The sequence below is a fragment of the Lathamus discolor genome, chromosome 3 (assembly GCF_037157495.1).
Source record: "Lathamus discolor isolate bLatDis1 chromosome 3, bLatDis1.hap1, whole genome shotgun sequence".
NCBI lineage: Eukaryota > Metazoa > Chordata > Aves > Psittaciformes > Psittacidae > Lathamus > Lathamus discolor.
Genome location: NC_088886.1, coordinates 59,049,811 through 59,069,794, shown reverse-complemented (window position 1 = coordinate 59,069,794; position 19,984 = coordinate 59,049,811). Strand labels below are relative to the sequence as shown.

At 40.3% G+C, this 19,984-nt stretch overlaps 1 protein-coding gene across 5 annotated transcripts in view; it reads right to left on the bottom strand.

Annotated features, from left to right (window-relative positions):
- The window catches only part of LOC136012332 (glypican-5-like), a 392,267-nt gene that overhangs the window by 78,264 nt on the left and 294,019 nt on the right, over positions 1 to 19,984 (bottom strand). For all 5 annotated transcript variants that reach the window (XM_065675474.1, XM_065675473.1, XM_065675475.1 and 2 more), the window contains one exon: positions 10,391 to 10,541. In XM_065675474.1, the coding sequence (XP_065531546.1) occupies positions 10,391 to 10,541 (151 nt within the window). The remainder of the gene's footprint in view (positions 1 to 10,390; positions 10,542 to 19,984) is intronic.

The following is a 19,984-nucleotide window of genomic DNA, read 5'->3' as shown; positions in this document are numbered from 1 at the left end:
CTAACTTCACTGTTCTGCCATGTTACATCCAGTTCCTGGGTTTGAGTCTAGCAGATGGCATTATAGCCTCCCTGAGCCACTACAACACCCTAAAACGCCTCTGAAAGGTGTTAAACCTCCTGTCCATCCTGGCAAGTGTTAAGTTTAAGGGAAACTTAACTGCTTTCAGGATTAAAGGACAGAAATAAACACTCTTAATATCCAGCAGACAGGAGACACTGTGGGATACATCAGATGCAAAATCACCTGCTGAGGAATAATGTGCCTAATCTCTGAACCCTTTTCAAGGAAGGTTTTGAACTACATTCAAGATCATCAGCTGGTTTAAGTTCTTATAGGTACCTTGATCTCAAGGCAGACAGATCTAGCCCTACAAATTCATGATCCTGTTGATATGTCACATACTTCAGCCTGAAGTTGTGCTCTTCTTGCAGTAAATTGAGTACAGAGTAAAGAGCATTTGTACTGCGCTCTCTGCTACTATAAAACTAAACTGTGCTTTCTTTCAGGGTATTGTTTTGATCCTAAATCTCTCAGCTGAGACATTCTGATGGCATATCTGTTGGCTTCAGGCACAACAGCACTCTCTTAAGGAGTATCATTATACCTTAAAATGGACAATCAAGGAATAGAAAACCTCAGATTGTATACCGGGTGTACTCAAGGCATTTTCTCCCTAAAAGTAAAGACAAAACACTCCAAGAAACACTGGTTCAAGAAAGGCAGGGAGGGAAAACAAAACAAAGCAATTTTTTCCTTCTGTAAAAGAACAGCGGCAGCTTAGCCTTTCCTCATGAATCCCAAAACAAGGGAAGGTGGCAACAGGGAGAAACAGAAACTATATTCATTTGGCAGTGACTTTCAGTTTAATTTCCACTGCCAAACAGCTGTGCTATCTGCCTTCCACTTGTATGCAATGAGAGATGACAGAGGGTTTCTTAGAGCCTTTACAGTTGCATTAACTCATAGCCTCACCTTAATTAATCTGGAATAGTTTACCCTTGCAATAAACAAAGTCTTCTAGATATCCCCACAAGCAAACATGTTGTCCCTCACAACTAGAGCTCTGGATATTACTAAAATCTTAAAACACAGTAGCATGGCAAATGCTTTAAACCAACATGGGGTTTAAATGGCACAACAGCTCTCCATACTGCCCATGGCAGATGGATTGGAACTGGGTGAGCTTCAAGGTCCTTTCCAACCCAAACCATTCCAGTATTCTAGGATTTAGTTCCTCATTCTCCTGCTTTCACTGGTGAGCTGGCAAGGCCTCAAGAGGAGGAGGAGAGGTACACAGAGGTGTCAGCACTGTCACTTAGCTGGGACGAGATAAGTGTTCCCTTGTGTGGCATGAATAATAGCTCACAGGTGAATGTTTTCCTTAATCTTGCAGGATTGTTTCAGTAACTTACAGTGTAATGGCATTAACATTTTAAATTGAACTTCCATTAAGTTATATGAGTTATCTATTTTGAACTAATTTAAAGGACCTTTCACTATTAACTCCTCTTAATTAATTTTGACTTTATGGCATTTTGGGGGCAAACTGCATTAGCCTTCACATTTTATCCTATCACTACTTGCCATGATCAAGATATTACAGCTCTTTAGTGAATTTCTTGTCAGGATGATCTAAATCACACAGCTCAGGAGGAGGATCGGTTTTGCTTTCCATTTAGCTTGGCTTCTAAACTCTTGGTGCCAGCCTGATGCTTGCACATGACTTTCACAGAAGTAGGCACTATGAGCGTGGAGTCAAAGCATCTACCTGCAGACTGCTCTTGGCCTGGAGCAAGAAGTATGTTCTGCTTCATATGTTTAGTAAGGCAATTCTTGGAGGCTTGTCTTGTAGTTTTCGCCATCACATACCAAGCTGCCTCCTTTCATTCACACTCTTTGTGGTCTGACTATGTCGTTCCTATTTGGGACCATTCAGGTTTGTGACATCTTTGTTTAAAAGAAGTCCATTTTAATAAAACATGGGAAATGCTGGTGAGCAGGAATTCCCTGGAAAATGAGATCGGTGACTTTTCAGCTTATCAAAACCTATCTCAGAAATATATGTACACATGGAGTTGCTCCTGTGGAACTTAACTAGATAAAATATTGCTTACAAAGTTAGTAAAAATGGTTCTGCTGAAATAAGTGCATTCAAAGGACACAGATTGCCGGTAATGTTTTCAATAGAAAGCTGATAAAGGCACATTACCCTTCAGTGATCTACAGTGCTGACTGCTTATACAGAACTACTCCAAACAGTTAAGCCCCGAATGTCTTTATCCCTCTAACGTTTAATTTCTCATTATGGAACAGTACATTGGAAGGCTTTATATCCTAAGCAACTACAATGCTTTTACGTTTTAATTTGGTCTAAACGATGCTAAAATGATCAAAGATGTGCTGTAATTTACATTTCTCTGGTGAAATGGTAAAATTGCACTTCCCCAATTTCCCTTTTTACCTCTTTGAAGGTAACAGAGATAGTACCATAGTTGTTCAGAGAGACAGGCTGTTGTTTCTCTAGCTGGTGTTCTCATTAGCATTAGGAGAAACTCCTGCAGGGAATGTGTTTATCTGGTCATGCAGAAAGTCATTTACACCACTTGGCAAAACCTCCTGTCTTGCATGGATCCCAGCTGGTGGTACTGGGAATGCTCTCACCTCAGGTCTAGGCATGAACATCTGAATTAACTGAAATCCCTTTCCTTTACACCTCAAACTGCCATGTAAATGGAGGAAGTGTAAGTGGAGGAAGGATTAGGAATGATTATACTCTTCTTCTCATATGCATTTCAGTTTAAATTATACTGTGTAATGAAGGACAATAAAATGACACGTAATACCTTATCCCTGCATTGGTAGATTATAAAATAGATTTAATCAGGGATAGAAAGTTGGGAAAACCTCTTTCTTGATTTCTGTCTCCCTCTCCCTTCCTTCTTCTCTCCCTCTCATTCTGTCTTTCACTCTTTCTTCCCTTCTTTCTCTTTCTTTCTCCTTTTGTCTTTCTCTCTTCTACCCTTCTTTCTTTCCTTCTTTCTTCCTTTCTCTCCCCCTCCTATCTCTTTCTCTCTCTTTTTCTGCCCTTCTTTCTTCCCTTCTTCCTTCCTTTTTCCATCCCTCTACAATGCTCTCTCTTCCTATCCCCTTCTCAAAAGCCCCCTCTCAGCTGTTTTCTCATCCCATTTGCACAGAACAGAGGCTGCAGGAAATGTCCCTGTCACCCAGACAAACTTTCACCCATGAGATAGAACTGTGACAACACCAGGAGTTCCACATAATTCATCTCAGGATCAGATCCTACCAGTTCAGCTAGCATGAATCAAAATCTGCAGTTTTCACCCAGATTATTTAGGTTTCTCTGGTTTTCTTTGCCCCCAAGTCTCTTCCTAAACTGTATCTCTACAACAGAGGCCAAAGCCAGAATGTGCAGCCAGGCAGTGGAACCACCACCCTTTTCTCCCTCCCTACACACGCTGAAGTCCCTCCTGCAGACTTTGCTCATGCTGCTCTTGACAGAGGCTACCCTTTACCTACCACCCCAAATGACAAATATGAAGTTTTGAAACCATTGTGTTTTCTTAGAAGTCAACCTTAGGTAAAAGCTTAATCTGTTACTGTGCTGTACTGTGGATAGAATGAGGCATTTACACTAAGGGTGATGAAGGAATTTACAGGCTTTCTATAAAGAGAGCTGGAGGTAAAATGTCTCCTGCAAGTAAGGGTGTAGAAAAATGGCTCTGCAAGACAGTGGGATGGGGATGAGGCATGATGGAGAGTTTTCTCTAAGCAAGAAGATGGAAGATGCTGAAAATGTAGTATTTCTGTGAGCTAGGATCATCTGTGAGGAAAGTGAAGACATGTAGTGATGAGGAGCTGATGAGCATGGCTGAGTGCCAGCAGATATTATGAACTCAGAATATTGATGTTTTGTACTAATAATTACAAAATCAGCAGCTGTACAATTACATATTTAGATAAATATAAATGTAAATGCATCCTGTAGCATGGTGAATGGAAATTAAGTATGATTAAAATGACAGCTTATACAGTAATATTGATGCCTAGAAAAGGCAGACAAACCGGGAGAATGATAACATAATAAAGGATAAAAGAATCAGAATATTGATATTCAAAAAGAAAAAAATGATAATGAAAACATTCATGAGCACTGAGAAAAAGACATTAACTTTCCAAAGCTGTGAGAGCAGATACAGATTAGACAGAAGGCATTAAGAAAACTGACATTTTACTGGTCTGCACTTATAAAGGCATTCCGGGGCAAAGGACCATCCTTCTCATATGCCCTGAAGAAGAAATATACAACCAGGATAATCTCTTCTGATAGTCTGGCTACAGCAGAAAGATGCATTGAAGCTGTGCAGTGTCTAAACAGCCAAGAAGAAAGCCAAAGGTTGGAATCTGTCATCTGAAAGTGCTAACAAAGTAAACTGGTTGCAGGTTGCCACTTGGGTACTGAAATATGACAATAAGCAAGATATTGAACAGAGAGAGACGTCTGAATTCAGAAAGTTCTTATTAAAGGGAGGAAACTTCATGAAAGAATTAGGAATAAGTACAGAAGAAAACTGTTACTGGGATTAGATAAGCGTTTGGCAAAAATCACAGTAATAAAGCACATTTGACACACAATCATGTTCCAAATCTCACTAGGATGACACAGGATGTGTTTGTTTACTGAATGCCTGCATGGACTGATAGGGTTTTAAAGTATTGTTTAAAATCTGCTTTGTCTAAGAGTCAGCACTGGTCAGGCACTTCATGTTATTTGATGGAAACCCACTGCTTTTGGGATGGGGACAAAGCAGAAGCCTATGTGTGTATGGAGCAAACTGCCAGCCAGCCAGGGGAAAGGCAAAATCCACTTCTCTTTTCCCCAATGATGTAAAGTTTCAAGGCATGTCAGGAGTGGGGTTAATATACCTGCCCCATCTAAGGGCTGAAGTTTTTGAATCAATGTATACATTATACCTACAGAGGGGAGAACAGTGTTGATAAAACACCGATGTCTTAGCTGGTGCTCAGTAGCACTTACCCTGATCAAGGACTTTTCAGGTTCTCATGCTCTGCCACTGAGGAGGGGCACAAGGAACCAGGAAGGAGCTGAGACAGGACACTTGAACCAAACTAACCAAAGGGTAGGCTAAAATATATGTTTTCCTTAACCTGTACTGTTTATCTGCCTTGCCAGCAAGAGGACAGCTGTAGTCCAGGGCTAGCCACATTCCTTATGACTTTGCACGACATTGTACAGGCTCCTCTAGAAAGAAGCTTGGATTAATTTCTGTCTTATGCTGGCTATGAAAAACGTACAGCTTCATTTAAAGTATAGTGATACATGCTAGTGAGCAAGCCCAAAACACCTGTGTCCTTCCCAGCCACAGGCAGATGTGCGTATGGACCCATGCCAATTGGAGGTGTCCACACAAGCTTTCTCCAACATATTCCACAAAGCTTAGAGCTGACTTTGGGCTTGCACTAAACCCCGGTCCCTGCAGTCTAAGTGTTTGCTCTAAACTTTGTTTCATGGCTAATCATCGGATGACTTCCCCGAATAAAGGTCTAACGTTGGTTGTTGCTGCTGTGGTGGGACCTCATGACAGCATACAGCTGTGCAGCACAGCTGGGAATGGGAAATCCCCCTACACTAACTTCCTTCCCACTGAACAGACTGAAACATTTTTCTTTTCTCTGCACCGCAGAGAGGCAGGACACAATGTGAATCTGTTGTCCTTCCATGTTCCTTCCATGAACAGCGGGATGCTAATCCCTCTCCTAGTAAATATTCTTGTGGCTCAATCCTGCAGGGCACTAAGCAATTCCTGCTCTTTCCACCACCACCACCCCCCTTTCCAGTCTAGTAAGGGTTTTAAGCATTTACATTGGTGAACACATGTGATCGAAGCTCATGTAAAAATATGCTTAGATGAACACACAATGCTAAGCAAGGTTCAGACTGAGATGCTGCTTTGCCCTTCTGCCTAGAAACCTGCAGGAGTGAAGCAGCACAACTTGCAGAGCAACTTCCCTATTCATGCTCAGGATTTATATGGTTTGCTTTCCTCTTCTTAAATCTCTCCTAACAAAGCTTTGTTCCAAGATGATTAACAGATGTTGTCATTATAAAGTTGGTACTTGCCAACGAAGAACACATGGGTCCCGCTTGAGAAACAGTGCTGTTTCCACAGCTTGCCCCAAGAAGAGATACTTGTGGTAACTGGGAAAGCCTGTGAGAATACGACATTTTAAAGTATCTTTTACCTTCCGTAATTTCCTAAGAGAATGCTGGTTTCCTGAGAATTTGTTTATCTTGTTTGTATGAAATAATTTGGATAAACACATGAAACAGAATAGAGAATTAAGCCCATTATGATAAGGGGGTAAGCAGTGACTTTTTTAGATAACAATGAATTTGGCAAGCAAAGACTTATTTGTAACAAAAGGAAACAAAAAAACCTCAGCAGCAAATAACAGCCACGTATTTTAATTGAAGACATAAAATAAACGATTAACTGATAGGCAGAAATGCTTCTCAAAGGCTAGAAGGTGACCAACAAAAGAATGGGATTTTACTATCCATTGTAAAATGAGCTGAAACACATGGCCAGCAATCCCCAACACCCCCCAAAAATAGGGGAAAAGGATATCTGGCTGGAATATACAAGTACAGAATCACCTCTGTGTCTATCTACCAGGCACACATTGTAATCTAAAGGCAAGGAGGCAGCAATTTGGAAAAGCAAACTGGGAAGATGGCAATGTACCCTGTCTGCGGAGATCCTTTAACAGTTACAAACAGAAATGTGTTGAAGATGTTTAGCTAGAGATTGATGAAACTCCCTACAATTTACTGCTAGTGAAAACGTGATCTTTTTTCCTGGCAGGTGAAAAGGAATGAGCATTTGGTAGGTTTACAGAAACTACTTTAAAGCAATCGAAGTCTTCTGCAATGCTCTCAACATGTAAATTGTAAATATAATTTTCACATAGGTTTCATATAAAGGACAGATGTAGTACATTTTTACTACATTCTAAATTCAGCATTTTAGTGGCTGACACTGAAGTCCTTTCCCCTCTTTTCTCTTTTCCATGGATCTGTTGTTAAAAGCGTGACGGCTCTGCCAGAAAGTCTGTGTTTTGAAAGGCTTTCATTACTCTTTTATTTCTTTTGTTCTACTGTATGATTCCATGCTACAACACGCACTGATGAGATCAGTGGCATTTTAGAGCTATCACTTGTGTCTCATCCCTACCTGCTGTAGTCAGTAAGAATATTCCCACTGACTTTACTAAGCCTCAAATCAGGGTTTTACTTGGGATTTAGCTTTAGCTTCAATTCATGTCTCAATTCTCTGTGGACTTCAAGCATGCAAGGAATAGTAAATGTTGTCATGTTCCAGTTCTCCAAAGCCATGGTTAGATGTGCTTGACAGGTTTTAAGTTTAGGAAATATAACAAAGTCAGAGGCTGTACAATTGGAAACACCATCTTACAGACATGCAGCAAGAGGAAATTCAATTAATCCAATGTTTGTTTATTTCTTTACCATACTATTAAAGCAAAGAAGCTCTGTAATGAGATTACTGCATTTTATCTCCTAATTGTATCCAGATATGCAAACCAGATTTACTGCTAGTGGCTTGCATATACTGCAATATTTTAAAGCTAATTATGAAACAGCATCACTATTGTCACACGATGAAAATACTCCTTCTTGCTGTTATGAATCAATATAATTTTCTAGAATTTATTGTAACTACCTTTCTAATTGGATATAAACCCCAGTAAATTCTGAAACAGCCAGTTATGTAAATGCAACTCTTTAAAATCCAGGATGGTATCAGCATAAAATATTATAATTAATTAGATTGCAAAAAAAAAAAAAAAAAAAAAGAAGGGAAAAATGAGACAATAAGTGGTTGGAACAGGTTGCCCCAAGAAGTGGTAAATGCTCCACCCGTGGCAGTGTTCAAGCCCAGGCTGGACAGAGCCTCTGGTGATATGGTCTAGTGCGAGGCATCCCTGCCCATGGCAGGGGGATTGGAACTACATGATCTTAATGTCCTTTCCAACCCCAACCGTCCTATGATTCTCTGATTCTTTTATTCTGTTATTAAAGCCAGCTGTATATCAAGCCTTGGAAATACTGAAGTTTTTATTTAAACACCTGAAATCTTCCATTGTCCATGTAACCATGTGTACACATCCTCCAAACCCAGGGTATTAAAAGTTTAATTGTTTATTGAAGAGTAGTTAGCACCTGGCTTTTGTTTGTATTATTTCACATAGAGAGGAAAGCAAATCCCCAGGGCCAAAAACATCTAGCAGTCTTTTCATTGCTTATGTATGTAACACAATAAACAATAAAGAAGTTAAGCAGGTAGTTTTAAAATAACATTGCATTAAAGTTCTTCTGTTCAAAAACACTGGTAAGTGAATGGTAAAAATCTTTACTTGATCTGGTAGTTGTAATTCCGTAATGATTCTTAAAAACACTGTCACTGTGTGATCATACCTCACGTATTGTGATCACACAGCTTGACAATGCAGATTACATTTCAGGTATTTATAACCTAATCTAACACTTTGCACAGATTTCAAAGTACATGTTGAAGCTTGGTTTCCCTGAATTTGTTATATTTGTGTATGTAAGTCTTGACTCCAAACTAATGACAGCATGTTTGCAAGTCTCACTTGTATATGGGATTCCTTTTCCCACTCTCCACTTAGTGGCAAAAGGACAAGGAAGAGGCACTTGTTTATCTCAGTAGACTAAAGCAGCAGATTTAAACTTACCTGAGTTCCAGCTACCTTAAAAGAATTACTTTCCCACACTACTATACCTGTATTTCATGTAATGGCACCAAAGTGCATCCAAACCACATTATATTTACACACACTATGGTAATTAAAGCAGTTACACTTTGATGAGCTGAAATGAATCAGAACTTCCAGATATGATAAACCAATAATAAAAAGTATTTAGAAACATCTTACTTCCTACTCAGTTACTGTAATAAGGACTTACCCACGTATTATATTGCCAGTATGTTGGTGGAAGTTAATTCTGATGCAGATTGTACATTTGATGACATATTATCCAACTAATTTCATTAACAAATATTGCAGAATCATATTGGAGGTTATCAAGGAATTTTATTTAAGCAGCTACTCACCACTATAAAAAACCCAATACTTCATGTGCTTTTTCAAGAATATATTCTTTCAGCCAACTCTTGATCATCAGTATCATTATGCAAAAAACACTTTCAACACTTTAACACAGTCTATAAGGACATTAATTTTCCATTTATTTCAAAAGCCTACCTTACCTAGGAAGGATTTTCCAGCACTTCTGTGATGTAGATTTCACTGGAGATGTTAGTCACTCTAAATTTGAGAAGGTGTGGCAGTCAAGTGACATTCCCACTGACTGAAAAAGGGGAAACATAACCTCCATGCTTAAAAAGGGAAAAACTTGGGGGTGCTGGTTGATGAGAAGCTTCCCTCGACCCAGCAGTGAATGCTTGCTGCCCAGAAACCACCCTTGTCCTGGGCTGCATCCCCAGAGAGTGAGCAGCAGGTTAAGACAGGGGAGTCTCCCCCTCTAATCTACTCTTGTGAGACCCCATATAGAGTACTATGCTCACCTCTGGGGCCCCCAAGACAAGAGGGATGTGGAGCTGTTGTAGTCCGGAGTAGGCCATGTCAATGCTCTGAGGGTAGGAAAAGCTCTGCTCTGGAGCCAGGCTGAGAGAGCTGGGCTTGTCTAGCCTGGAGAAAAGAAGGCTCCAGGGAGACCATAGAGCAGCTTCCAGTGCCTAAATGGGGCCTACTAGAAAGGTGATGAGGGACTTTCAACAAGGGCCTGTAGTGACAGGACAAGGGGGAATGGCTTTAACCTGACAGAGGAGAGATTTAGATTAGACATTAGGAAAAAGTTATTCCCTGTGAAGGTGCTGAGGCGCTGGCACAGGGTGCCCAGAGAAGCTGTGGCTGTCCCATCCCTGGCAGTGTTCAAGGCCAGGTGGGACGGGGCTTGGAGCAACCTGCTCTAGTGTAAGGTGTCCCTGCCCATGGCAGGGGGTTGGAACTGGATGAGCTTTAAGATCCCTTCCAACCCAAATAAATCTGTGATGATACGAGTCTATGATAAATTTTATCTGCATGCCAAGTGTTAAATCATATTGAGTTACTGTCTGTATCACTCTATTTTTACTGCAGCTCTTCAGATTAAGACACAAATCCTTTCAGTTTAGTAGGATTCTGACAGTAATTTAGGCAGCGCAAGTCTGAGCTCTGTCCACCTAATTGTGACATTTATGAATTTCTACGCTCTGTATGTGCCTATAGAAATTGTATTTACCTGCTGTGTGAATCCTGTCACCAGATCCTTGACAGCCATCTTCATCATCACAATCCCCACTTGACTCCAACTCTTCACTTCTTCCACCGCCACTGCCAGCATCTCGGGAAGCCCATCTTTCCAGTTTTAATTTTGCCTTCTCAGCATCCAGCTAAAATGGAAAAAGTGAAAAACCAACAATGGTCAGAATATTTACACACTTCCCACCTCTGGTGACCAAGCTGGGTTGCTAAAGCAACAAGTAGTTTCTTATTCACTTTCAAGAATAGCTCCTCAAGTTGGAGGTTGTTTCTGGCAATGACATCCAAATATTTAGGGATAACAGACTATACCATCAAATTTTCTCCACCACAGATGATAAAGAACACTTATCATCAAACTTTTAATAGAAAGCACCACATCCAGCAACGTCATCACAGAGAGCTCTAGTACTGCAGCTTTTCCTCTTGCAAACCAGAGTCTGGAGATCACTGGTCAATGATGGTACAATCTGCCAGCTGTCAGTGTACTTATTTTGGGTTATTCATAGTTTAAGACCACAATATACTTGACAGCCTTTGAAGAGTTGAGGGTATTTGCTAGTTTTCATCATGGTCACTTTGAAACCTCAGCCCCTACCCAGGACAGAGTCATTTGAAATGCCTGTACCAACTACTACTTGTTCATGAAATTTCACTTGAAATATATATCTTGGACTGACCATAAAATAAGAAAGCCATTTCTAAAATGAATCTAAATATATCATAATAGATAACACTTGCTAAAACAATATATTTATCCCCAAACTCATCTTTTTGATCTTTAGATAACTCTCCTCTCACCATGAACAGTTGGCTACTATTAGTGCTAGGGGGCAAATGATTTTTCAGTTCCAAAAAATTCATTTTCAATGAATCTAAACCCAGTCTATCCAGGGAAGAACAAAAGCATCACTACCTGGAAATGAAGTAACTGGCTTAGACTCCCCTTATTAGGCATTCTTCAATGAAGGATGGTGCAGGAGAAGCCTGAACCTGTACCCCAAACCTGAGAGGACCTACTCACTAAGCCTCAGAGCAGCTCTCCTGTTGGAGCTGTGCTATTTTTGTACAACATGTTGGAACCAAGGTACTCCATGTTCCTCGGTGGCCGCCATCCCCTCAACAGCTTGTATTTGTGTCTGCTTGTGCAAAGGACATTTCAGGGTATTAGAGAAGGCGGGAGAGCTTCTGCAGACAGAAGCCCCAACAGCTCAGCCTCCCCTACAGCCAGAAAATACCCTGACTCAGAGAGGATTTTCCCACAGCCTAAGTTGTCCTGGTTTCTACTATTAAGTTACTATTCCCCATCACCTCCCATCCCCATTTTGTGAGTGACGACCATACTTCGTGAATCTTGTTGGAAAATTACAACGGGGGTGCTGGTTTTGGTTTCAAGGGATTGAAATGGCTGTTCCAGTATTTCTGATGACTTCTTTCAGCTCAACCTATAATGCACATGAACAGTTCTGAAAGACAATGGCTTGTTTGTCTCTTGTTCAGCATTATGGAAACCTTGTTTGAATTAGCTCTGCTGGGATGGTATGATGAGGCAGGATGAGGACCTGTTACTCTAGTTATGTGGAAATATATTAACCAAATGGGAAGACTCTGTAATGCTTCTTGAAGTCACTCAGGTTATGAATCTATCTAATACAAGTATCTCCCCCTAACGTATTGAAGATCCATTTCAGGCTTTGCGATCTGCTTTATCCCAAAGGACTGTGATTATTCTTGGCACTGAACAAAATGTATTTTGAAATATAGCTACTTTGAAGATTCAAACACATTTCACACTAAAAAGGAGGTGGGATGGTACTGTGGGAGGAACTGGAGCACAGGGCTAATACAAGTGTATTAGCTGGGTTGAAAGGATGATGACAGATGCAGCAATTTCTCTGTAGTGGGAAGCTTTGTGTGATAGTCTCCTTCTTCTACAGACACTGTGGACTGCCATCCTCCACTCTGGGGCTGACAAACGCTTGGGTCAGTGCAGCGGAGATCCTGTTCTATGGAGCAAGAGATGCCAACTTCTATATGGCAGCACTCAGGAAATTTGTCACCCTTTCACTGAAAAGATCTGTTTGCTCATTCTGAAGACACAAATAACTTCACACTGCACTGGGAAGATCAGTAAGTGGGAGGAGAGGGTATGGACTCTAGTGGGGAATCATATTAAACACTCTCTAATTGTTACTGCATGACTGTTTTTTATAAACAAGTTACTTAATGGTGAGCCTCAGTATTCACAGGCGTAAAGACTGATGTCATGGCAATACAGAACAGCATCTTGTTGAACAATTGGAAAAGATTTGCCTGTGAGGGAGAAAGATAACACAGCTCTTTCACGGTTCTATTGTGTCCTGGCTCTATCAGAGAAGACTCATTCGTTCTTATAATCCTTCAGAATGAAAAGAAATGGCTAAGTGGTGGACAGAACGGACACAAAATGTAATAAGGGCTTTTAATGACTGTTGCCAGTCAAAGCAAATATGTTTACTGCATGTTAAGGTACTCCTTCTTTTCAAAGATTTGTTTTCCTTCAGTGCCCATGGCTCAATCCTGACCTCTGCTCAGAATAAGTAAATCTTTGAACCAGATGTACACCACCTTCTTGGAGGAAGCCCAAGAAAAGAGCTCAGCTTTTCAACACAGTGTACGGCAGCATCTTACAGGTTTCTTAGAACCTTCACTGCAAAGAGAGATTAGCTGTAGCCCATATCTGCATCTCCTACCCACTTTAATGAAGGCATACCGGCTCCTTCTTGGCTCGCCAGTAGAGAGGGCTATCAAGTTGCACAGAGTATCAAGTTGCTTACATGCAAGTTCAGCATTACCACCTCAAGTCAACTCAGATATGACCTACCAAGCCTTTTCACCTTGTACAGCCTTCCCCAAACCCGTCCAATGACTTTAACATCTGTGGCTACCATTCACCTAAAATTATGGACCAGAGCCCACCTTCATGCAAAATTAATTGATTGTCTATAAACCAACACATTCCTGGAGATGAAATCTTGTAGCCACTTCAGTAAGGAGCTCCACCCACACCATGCAGCCCTGTTGAAAAGCCATGTCACCATTGCATAGTGACTTGTGATGTAGCACCTTTCTCTGTTCCACATCTTGAAGAAACACTTGTCATTTGGCTACTGCCACAAGACCTTACTGAGATCACTGCTTTAGTGTGGTAGCAAAGCTTATGCCAGCCTTTCTCCACCTCTTTTTCTCATAGAATCATAGAATCTTTTCTCAAAGGCATGAGAATGCACTGAAATAGCACAGACTGCACCAGGATGGACTAGGATGGTGGAGCTTTCCAAGAAGATCACAATGAAAGACACTGGCAACTCTGCACAATAGCTCCAGCCTGGAAGTACAGTGTCTTAATGCTGAGAGCCGATCCTTTGGTTAGACAACTGCAACGAATTTCAGGCTGGGCACTGGGACTTGTACCTTTCCTTTCACAAAGCAGAAGATATGTGCTGCCTAAGAATCCAGAAAATACTTGAATCTTAACAGCTTAAAAATTAAGTCTTCGAGTTTTCACCACATTCGAAAACCAGTAATTTTTTTACTCACCAAAAGGTTATACAAATAGATCAATAAGATTTGTACAGCTCAACTGAAACTGACTCAAATCCAGAAATTTTCCCAATTGCAATGGGCTTTGGAGCAGGTTCATAAACCTCCTAAGGTTTTTTGAGAAACTAAAGTCTTTCTGTAGGAAGCTGAAAGGTAAAAAGCACATATTATTCAGATCTGAGTCAGATACAGATGGCTATCCTCATGCATTTAATTTATTCCAGAAAAGATATCTTCTGTTCTGATGAGGTTGAAAAATTCTGATGATGTATGGTTTTATGGAGAAGAAAGAAGTCAGATGAGGATGGTTGTTGTCTATCTTCCTTATTAATACTTGATGATATAGCACATGCATTCCCGGTCACATGAAAGAGTCCTTCAGACTTCAGAGGCTTCAAAGAGTAAGTGACACACAGCACCTTAGCTTTGTATGCTGGGTGTAACCCTAACCCCCACTCTGACCATAGGAGTGTTAGAATATTTATCTTTATTCTCCTGGTTTGTCATGAAAGCATGTTGCAGTTGAATACTTCCACACATTCATTAAATAATAACTGCTCAGCTCTGTGAAAACTGTGGTTTGAAAGTGCCAATTTCAATCTGTTTCACTGATTCTGAATGGTCATATATGCATGCATATCTCTAAGCTGGAGGATAATAAACTCATTTTGACTGAAAATAGGTTTTAAAACTGTATTTTGCATCAAAGTTTCAGACTTCAGGTCAGTGAACACAACAATAAAAATCTAAAAGAATATACTTTTTGAATAAAGCCACTTAGAAGTTGTGTGCTTGGAACATTCAAAGACAAATCCCATCCAGTAATTGTTTCCTGAGGGATTTCTTTATTAGTTTTCTATATGAAAGATTTCCCTGTGAAGGCTCTTCCTCTCTGAAAAGAAAGCTTTGAGGTGAAATCTGACTTTTGTCCACTTGTCATGTGAGCGCATGTATCACTTGCTGGCGTTTTCCCAATGATCATGTAACATCTGATTATACACTGCATTTAGAAATGGAAATCAAACATCACCTTTTCACAAGGTACTTACAAGTAGTTGCCTTTTAAAAAGTGCTTTAGTGACATAAATATGTTTTGCAGAGACAAAGCATTTTTCCAGCTTAGGCACAACTAACGCACAAAGCCTCGTGTTGAAAAAGAGTCACAACTGACTCAATCCTCCCATTCTTTTTTTCCCAAAATAAAAATAAAACATCCTTTTTAATCCATTATTAGGTCAGAAATGACTACAACTGCAAAAGACAATGTGCCTTTGTTTTTAGCCTATTATATACATTTTTTGTTAGGGACTGACACTGCTTTAGGCATAAAGCTGCATTTTACTGGTGCATTGTGACAGAGCAGATGTTCTATCATTTTACAAAACAATAGCAACATAACAAATTTTAGACATAACTGCCATAGAGATGCTTATTCCAAGTGGGGCCTCTCCTTTGAGATAACAGTTATGGTTAATTTTCCTCCACATATGCTCTAAGCTCCTTTTTAAAAGCATCTGGCAGTTGCTTTTGCTGTTTCTTTTCACATTTATCTAGCACTCATGTATTACTGTGAAAATAAGCAAAATGAACATACTTGTCTTCAATTTTGTCAGACATTTTCTTTAGTTTGTTCTTCCTTTGTCTCTATTTCATAGAAATCCCCAAAGGCCCAGGGCATTACCCCCTTCCAGTTCCTTCAGAAAGCAGTACAACTCAAGGAAGTAGTACCACTCAACTCTTACATCCTTTTTTTAGCTAAGGAAAAGACACATCTAACCTTCTGCAGCAAATGACACCCCCAGAAGGTTTTCTTCTGCTGTATTTATTCAGGTCCTTACATTAACCTTTGCGTAACACTCCTGCTTTACAAGTCATCTGTACAATATTAAAACAATTGAACTGAACAGCTATACATAATTTATGCAACACCGTGAAGGGCTGACAATGGGCTTAGAATTTTATTCACATCTCTCCCAACCAGGGCTTTTGTAACTAGGGAACTGGAATAATATTGGTATATTCATTTAGTTTATGCTTCTCTCTCTAGCCTAAATACCTCCCATTTACCTGCACTGGTATTTGTACTTGTCTACACCAATGCTCCTGATATATATATATATGTGTGTGTCTGTGTAGACTGAAGGGGGAAGGGTTTCTTCAAGCACATGGAAACAAGGATGGATCCGTGAGGATGATAAAGGGGTGGAGCATCTCTAATACAAAGACAGGATGAGAAAACTGGGGCTGTTCAGCCTGGAAAAGAGAAGGTGTGTGGAGACCTCGTAGTGGGGCCTACAAGGATTCCAGAGAGGGACTCTTCATCAGGGACTGTAGTGATAGGACAAGACGGAATAGCTCTAAACTGACAGAGGGGAGACTGAGATGAGACATTAGGAAGAAATTCTTCCCTGTGAGGGTGGTGAGGCGCTCGCACAGGCCAGCTGTGGCTGCCCCCATCCCTGGCAGTGTTCAAGGCCAGGTTGGATGGGGCTTGGAGCAACCTCGTCTTGTGGAACGTGTCCCTGACTATAGCAGGGAGTTGGATCCAGATGAGCTTCAAGATCCTTTCCAAACCAAAACATTCTATGGTTCTATGCTTCTATGACATCACACTTCCACAAGGCCCAGTTGTTTGCATACTATCGTGAGGGCTTGGCTTGCAGCCCATCTCCAGCAACAGGCTCAGAAGTCAAGACAGGTTCACAAGATCCAGCAGGAGGTGGAACACAGTGACCTAAAGCTTCCTTAGAATTACTACATGTTGCAGGGGAAACAACGCAACTGCTTCTACAGTGTGTTTCATATTTTGCTTTTCATCTTCTGCTTCATTCTAGAATTCTGTTGTTCAAAGTATTGTAATTATTTGGCCAAGTCTCTTACTGTGATGCTGAGCATCCTCAGTACGAGCTGTACATCTTTTGGGAAGGTTAGTTTATCCATCCATCTTTTTCAAGCTAAAGAGCTGATGGAATGGGTGTCTCTATTTGGTTTGGTTTGTCTTTTCCCCATTAAATCACTAAATTACTGCTTTCTGAAACAGCATCTGTATTCCTCCAATGGATTTAGTTTCTTATAGTTTCTGTGAAAGCTTTTTGCAACCCTACCTTTCTTTTATATATATAAAACCTTTCCTCCTACTTTTATAGCCCTACCTTCACAAACATTTCCCAGTCATCTGTCCTGAGGCTCTGTATTTGCATAAGCCTGTCTTTACCTGTGATTACTTTTTGTTTTCTTGGTTATGCAGATTGACTTGTTACCCACCTCCTATTTTTATTGCCAGATGACACACTAGATGCCTAAGGACCCACACTTCTGTTTCTCTTTGAATACTGTTCATTCCCCTCTGTGCCCTTCCCCTCATCTTGCTGTATCTATCTCTCTGATTTCCTGGATAGTCCGCTGCAGATCCATAATCCACAGTTGAGAAACTAAAAGCGATTTTTCTCAGTTGATTATAAATGTAAGAGAATTATTTCAGCTGGAATCTCAGAGATTCACCTTGTTATGCTGCAGGATTAATACTTCTGTTTTTGATGTTTACGGTTTCTGGTTTTCAACTGCTTAGTAAAGGTGAGTCTATTTCTAGAAGAGTGTGATCATCATGATCATTAATATTCACTGAATTAAATTCCACTAGCTACATATGTTCTCATATTTACTGATTACACTGTGAAGAAGCAACAAGAATGTGTAACCACAGAATCTTACCACTATTAGCAAATGCTTCAAAATAACAGTTTGGGTAAACTGCCACCCAAAAGTATTCATTTTGAATGATGTAAAGTGAGCTCAAATACAAAAAGACTTCTTCTAGCTAATAATCTGTTCTAACCAAGCTCAACAGGGGTTTAAAGAGAATGAACAAAACTAGATTTGAATTCAGTATGCCAGCTGGGTCAGGGAAGCACTCGAACACCTTGAGCGTTATCTTGGTGTTGGGCTGTACCTTTTGGATATTATGTGATGCACCAAAGAAGATCTTTCTGATCTGATATCTAGTGTTACTAACTTAGACATACACCTTGTGTTAGCTGCTGCCACAAGCATGATTTTCATCTTTAGACAGTTTAGCTTAACGTAGTCTTTCCCAACAAATAAGACCTCCTTTTTAAACTGCAGTACATGTAGTCTGAAAATAGAGCAGATGGCTGAAAAACCTGTCATGTTAGATTAAGACTTTCTGCATCTTGTCAAAGTAAAAAAAAAAAAAAAAACGAACAACAAAAAGAATTTAAACAATGTAAATTTAGATTTTAAAAATGTAAACAATTGCAATAAAAACATAAGGTTAGAATAATTATTGGTGAAGAGTATGCAGGAGCTGCTTCCAAAAGGTCTCTGGCCTTTCAAAACAGTCTTTTTTGGGACAGTGGCTCCTTGACACAATAGCTTCAGGGGAAGAGGGTTGCTGAGCATGCCAATGAGGTGCTCAGAATGACACTGTCACCAGTCCTTGTGATGTGGCCCCTTGCAAAAAAATGTGGGCAGCAACATCTCTAGACATGTGCAAGGTGTGTGTGCACATATGAGATGGATGATAGTGCTATCATCAGTGGGAGCTGCACTCACTTTCTGTAATCATCACAATCACATAGTAGACCAGGAGGCAGGCTTCTGTGCAAAGGTATGTGGCTGGGAGATGAACACACTGTGTCTCTGCCACACTGAGATACAAAGGCATGATGCCAGACCTGGCAAGCACTGCCTCCTGTGCTGACACAAATTAATCTGTTCTACATTGCTTACGACACTGTTTCTCCATACTTGGGAAGGAGGAGCTTTAAGTGGGATAGCTTTCACAGGGAATCAATAAAATGACCAGAGGAAGTGGAGAGTCTTCTGTGAAAGACCATGTCTCATTTTTCCTAGCACAAAGATGACTGGGAGAATAGAATTACTGTCTATAAAAGTATTACTACCCTTAAATGTGGAGAGATATCTGAGAATAAAACTAGCCTAGATATATAAAGGGGAAACCAGGCTTTTTAACTATCAGAGTTACAAGTTTTGGGTGCAGCCTCTCAAGAGCAAGATGGGGATGAAAATTCTCAAGCATTTGAAGACCTAGCTGAACACATTTGAGAGCCAAATTGCCCATGGTGTAAATGAGCTCCATGTGATATTTCAGGAGGTCTCTTCCAGACTCCTACCCTGTGTCTCTACACTCTGCTAGTTTCTAATGTTAGAAAATTGATTTGTAAAATCAAGATCCTATACCAGAACTACTCCCATTAGCTATGAGGAGCGTTATTTTCTTGCTTGTCTGATTTCTACATGGGAAAATTGTATATGCATACCAAATTCTGTCCATTCTTTCTTCCAAGCTAAGAATGAAGACTCTTAGTTGCACCTGAAGTCAAAAGGTGGCTCAAAAACCCTAATAACTATTGCTGGGGCTTAATGTGGTTTACAAATGTCCTGTTTAACTAGGAGCTCCGACTCATCAGCTTTTAGACTTCTAATAAGGACCAAGTACCTTCTGTCTGATCAGACTTGGGAAGTGTGAAATGAGAAGTGCCTGCAATCAGGAGGTTGGTTACACTCCATCAGCCTTTGAATGGCACCCTTCTGATAAGCTGCATGTTTTTATGGGTTAAATGAGTAAACTGCGGCCAATATAAATTGTCTGAGGAGCAGAGCCAACCTTTCTCCTTGCTTTGTACTCAGGCAGCAATTACCTTTTTTATTTGCTGAAGGAAACATTCATGACATGCTCCAGTGCATGTTAATTCTGTTTCATGTTCTTGGATAATTATCTGTTTTCAAGCTCTATGTTTGTGAAGATCATTTTAAAAGTATGAAAAGTTTGACATTTCATTGGAAAGATTTGTGAACAATCAAAGCCTTTCATTATTTGGTAGTGCTCAATGGACCCAGGCTTTGGATTTGATGTTTCATGTTAAAACATGACAGAAGCAGTGGTCTGCTTAGTCTCCTCCACACTAAATCCCAGCAAACACCAAGCATGGAAGTACAGTGTGGAATTAAA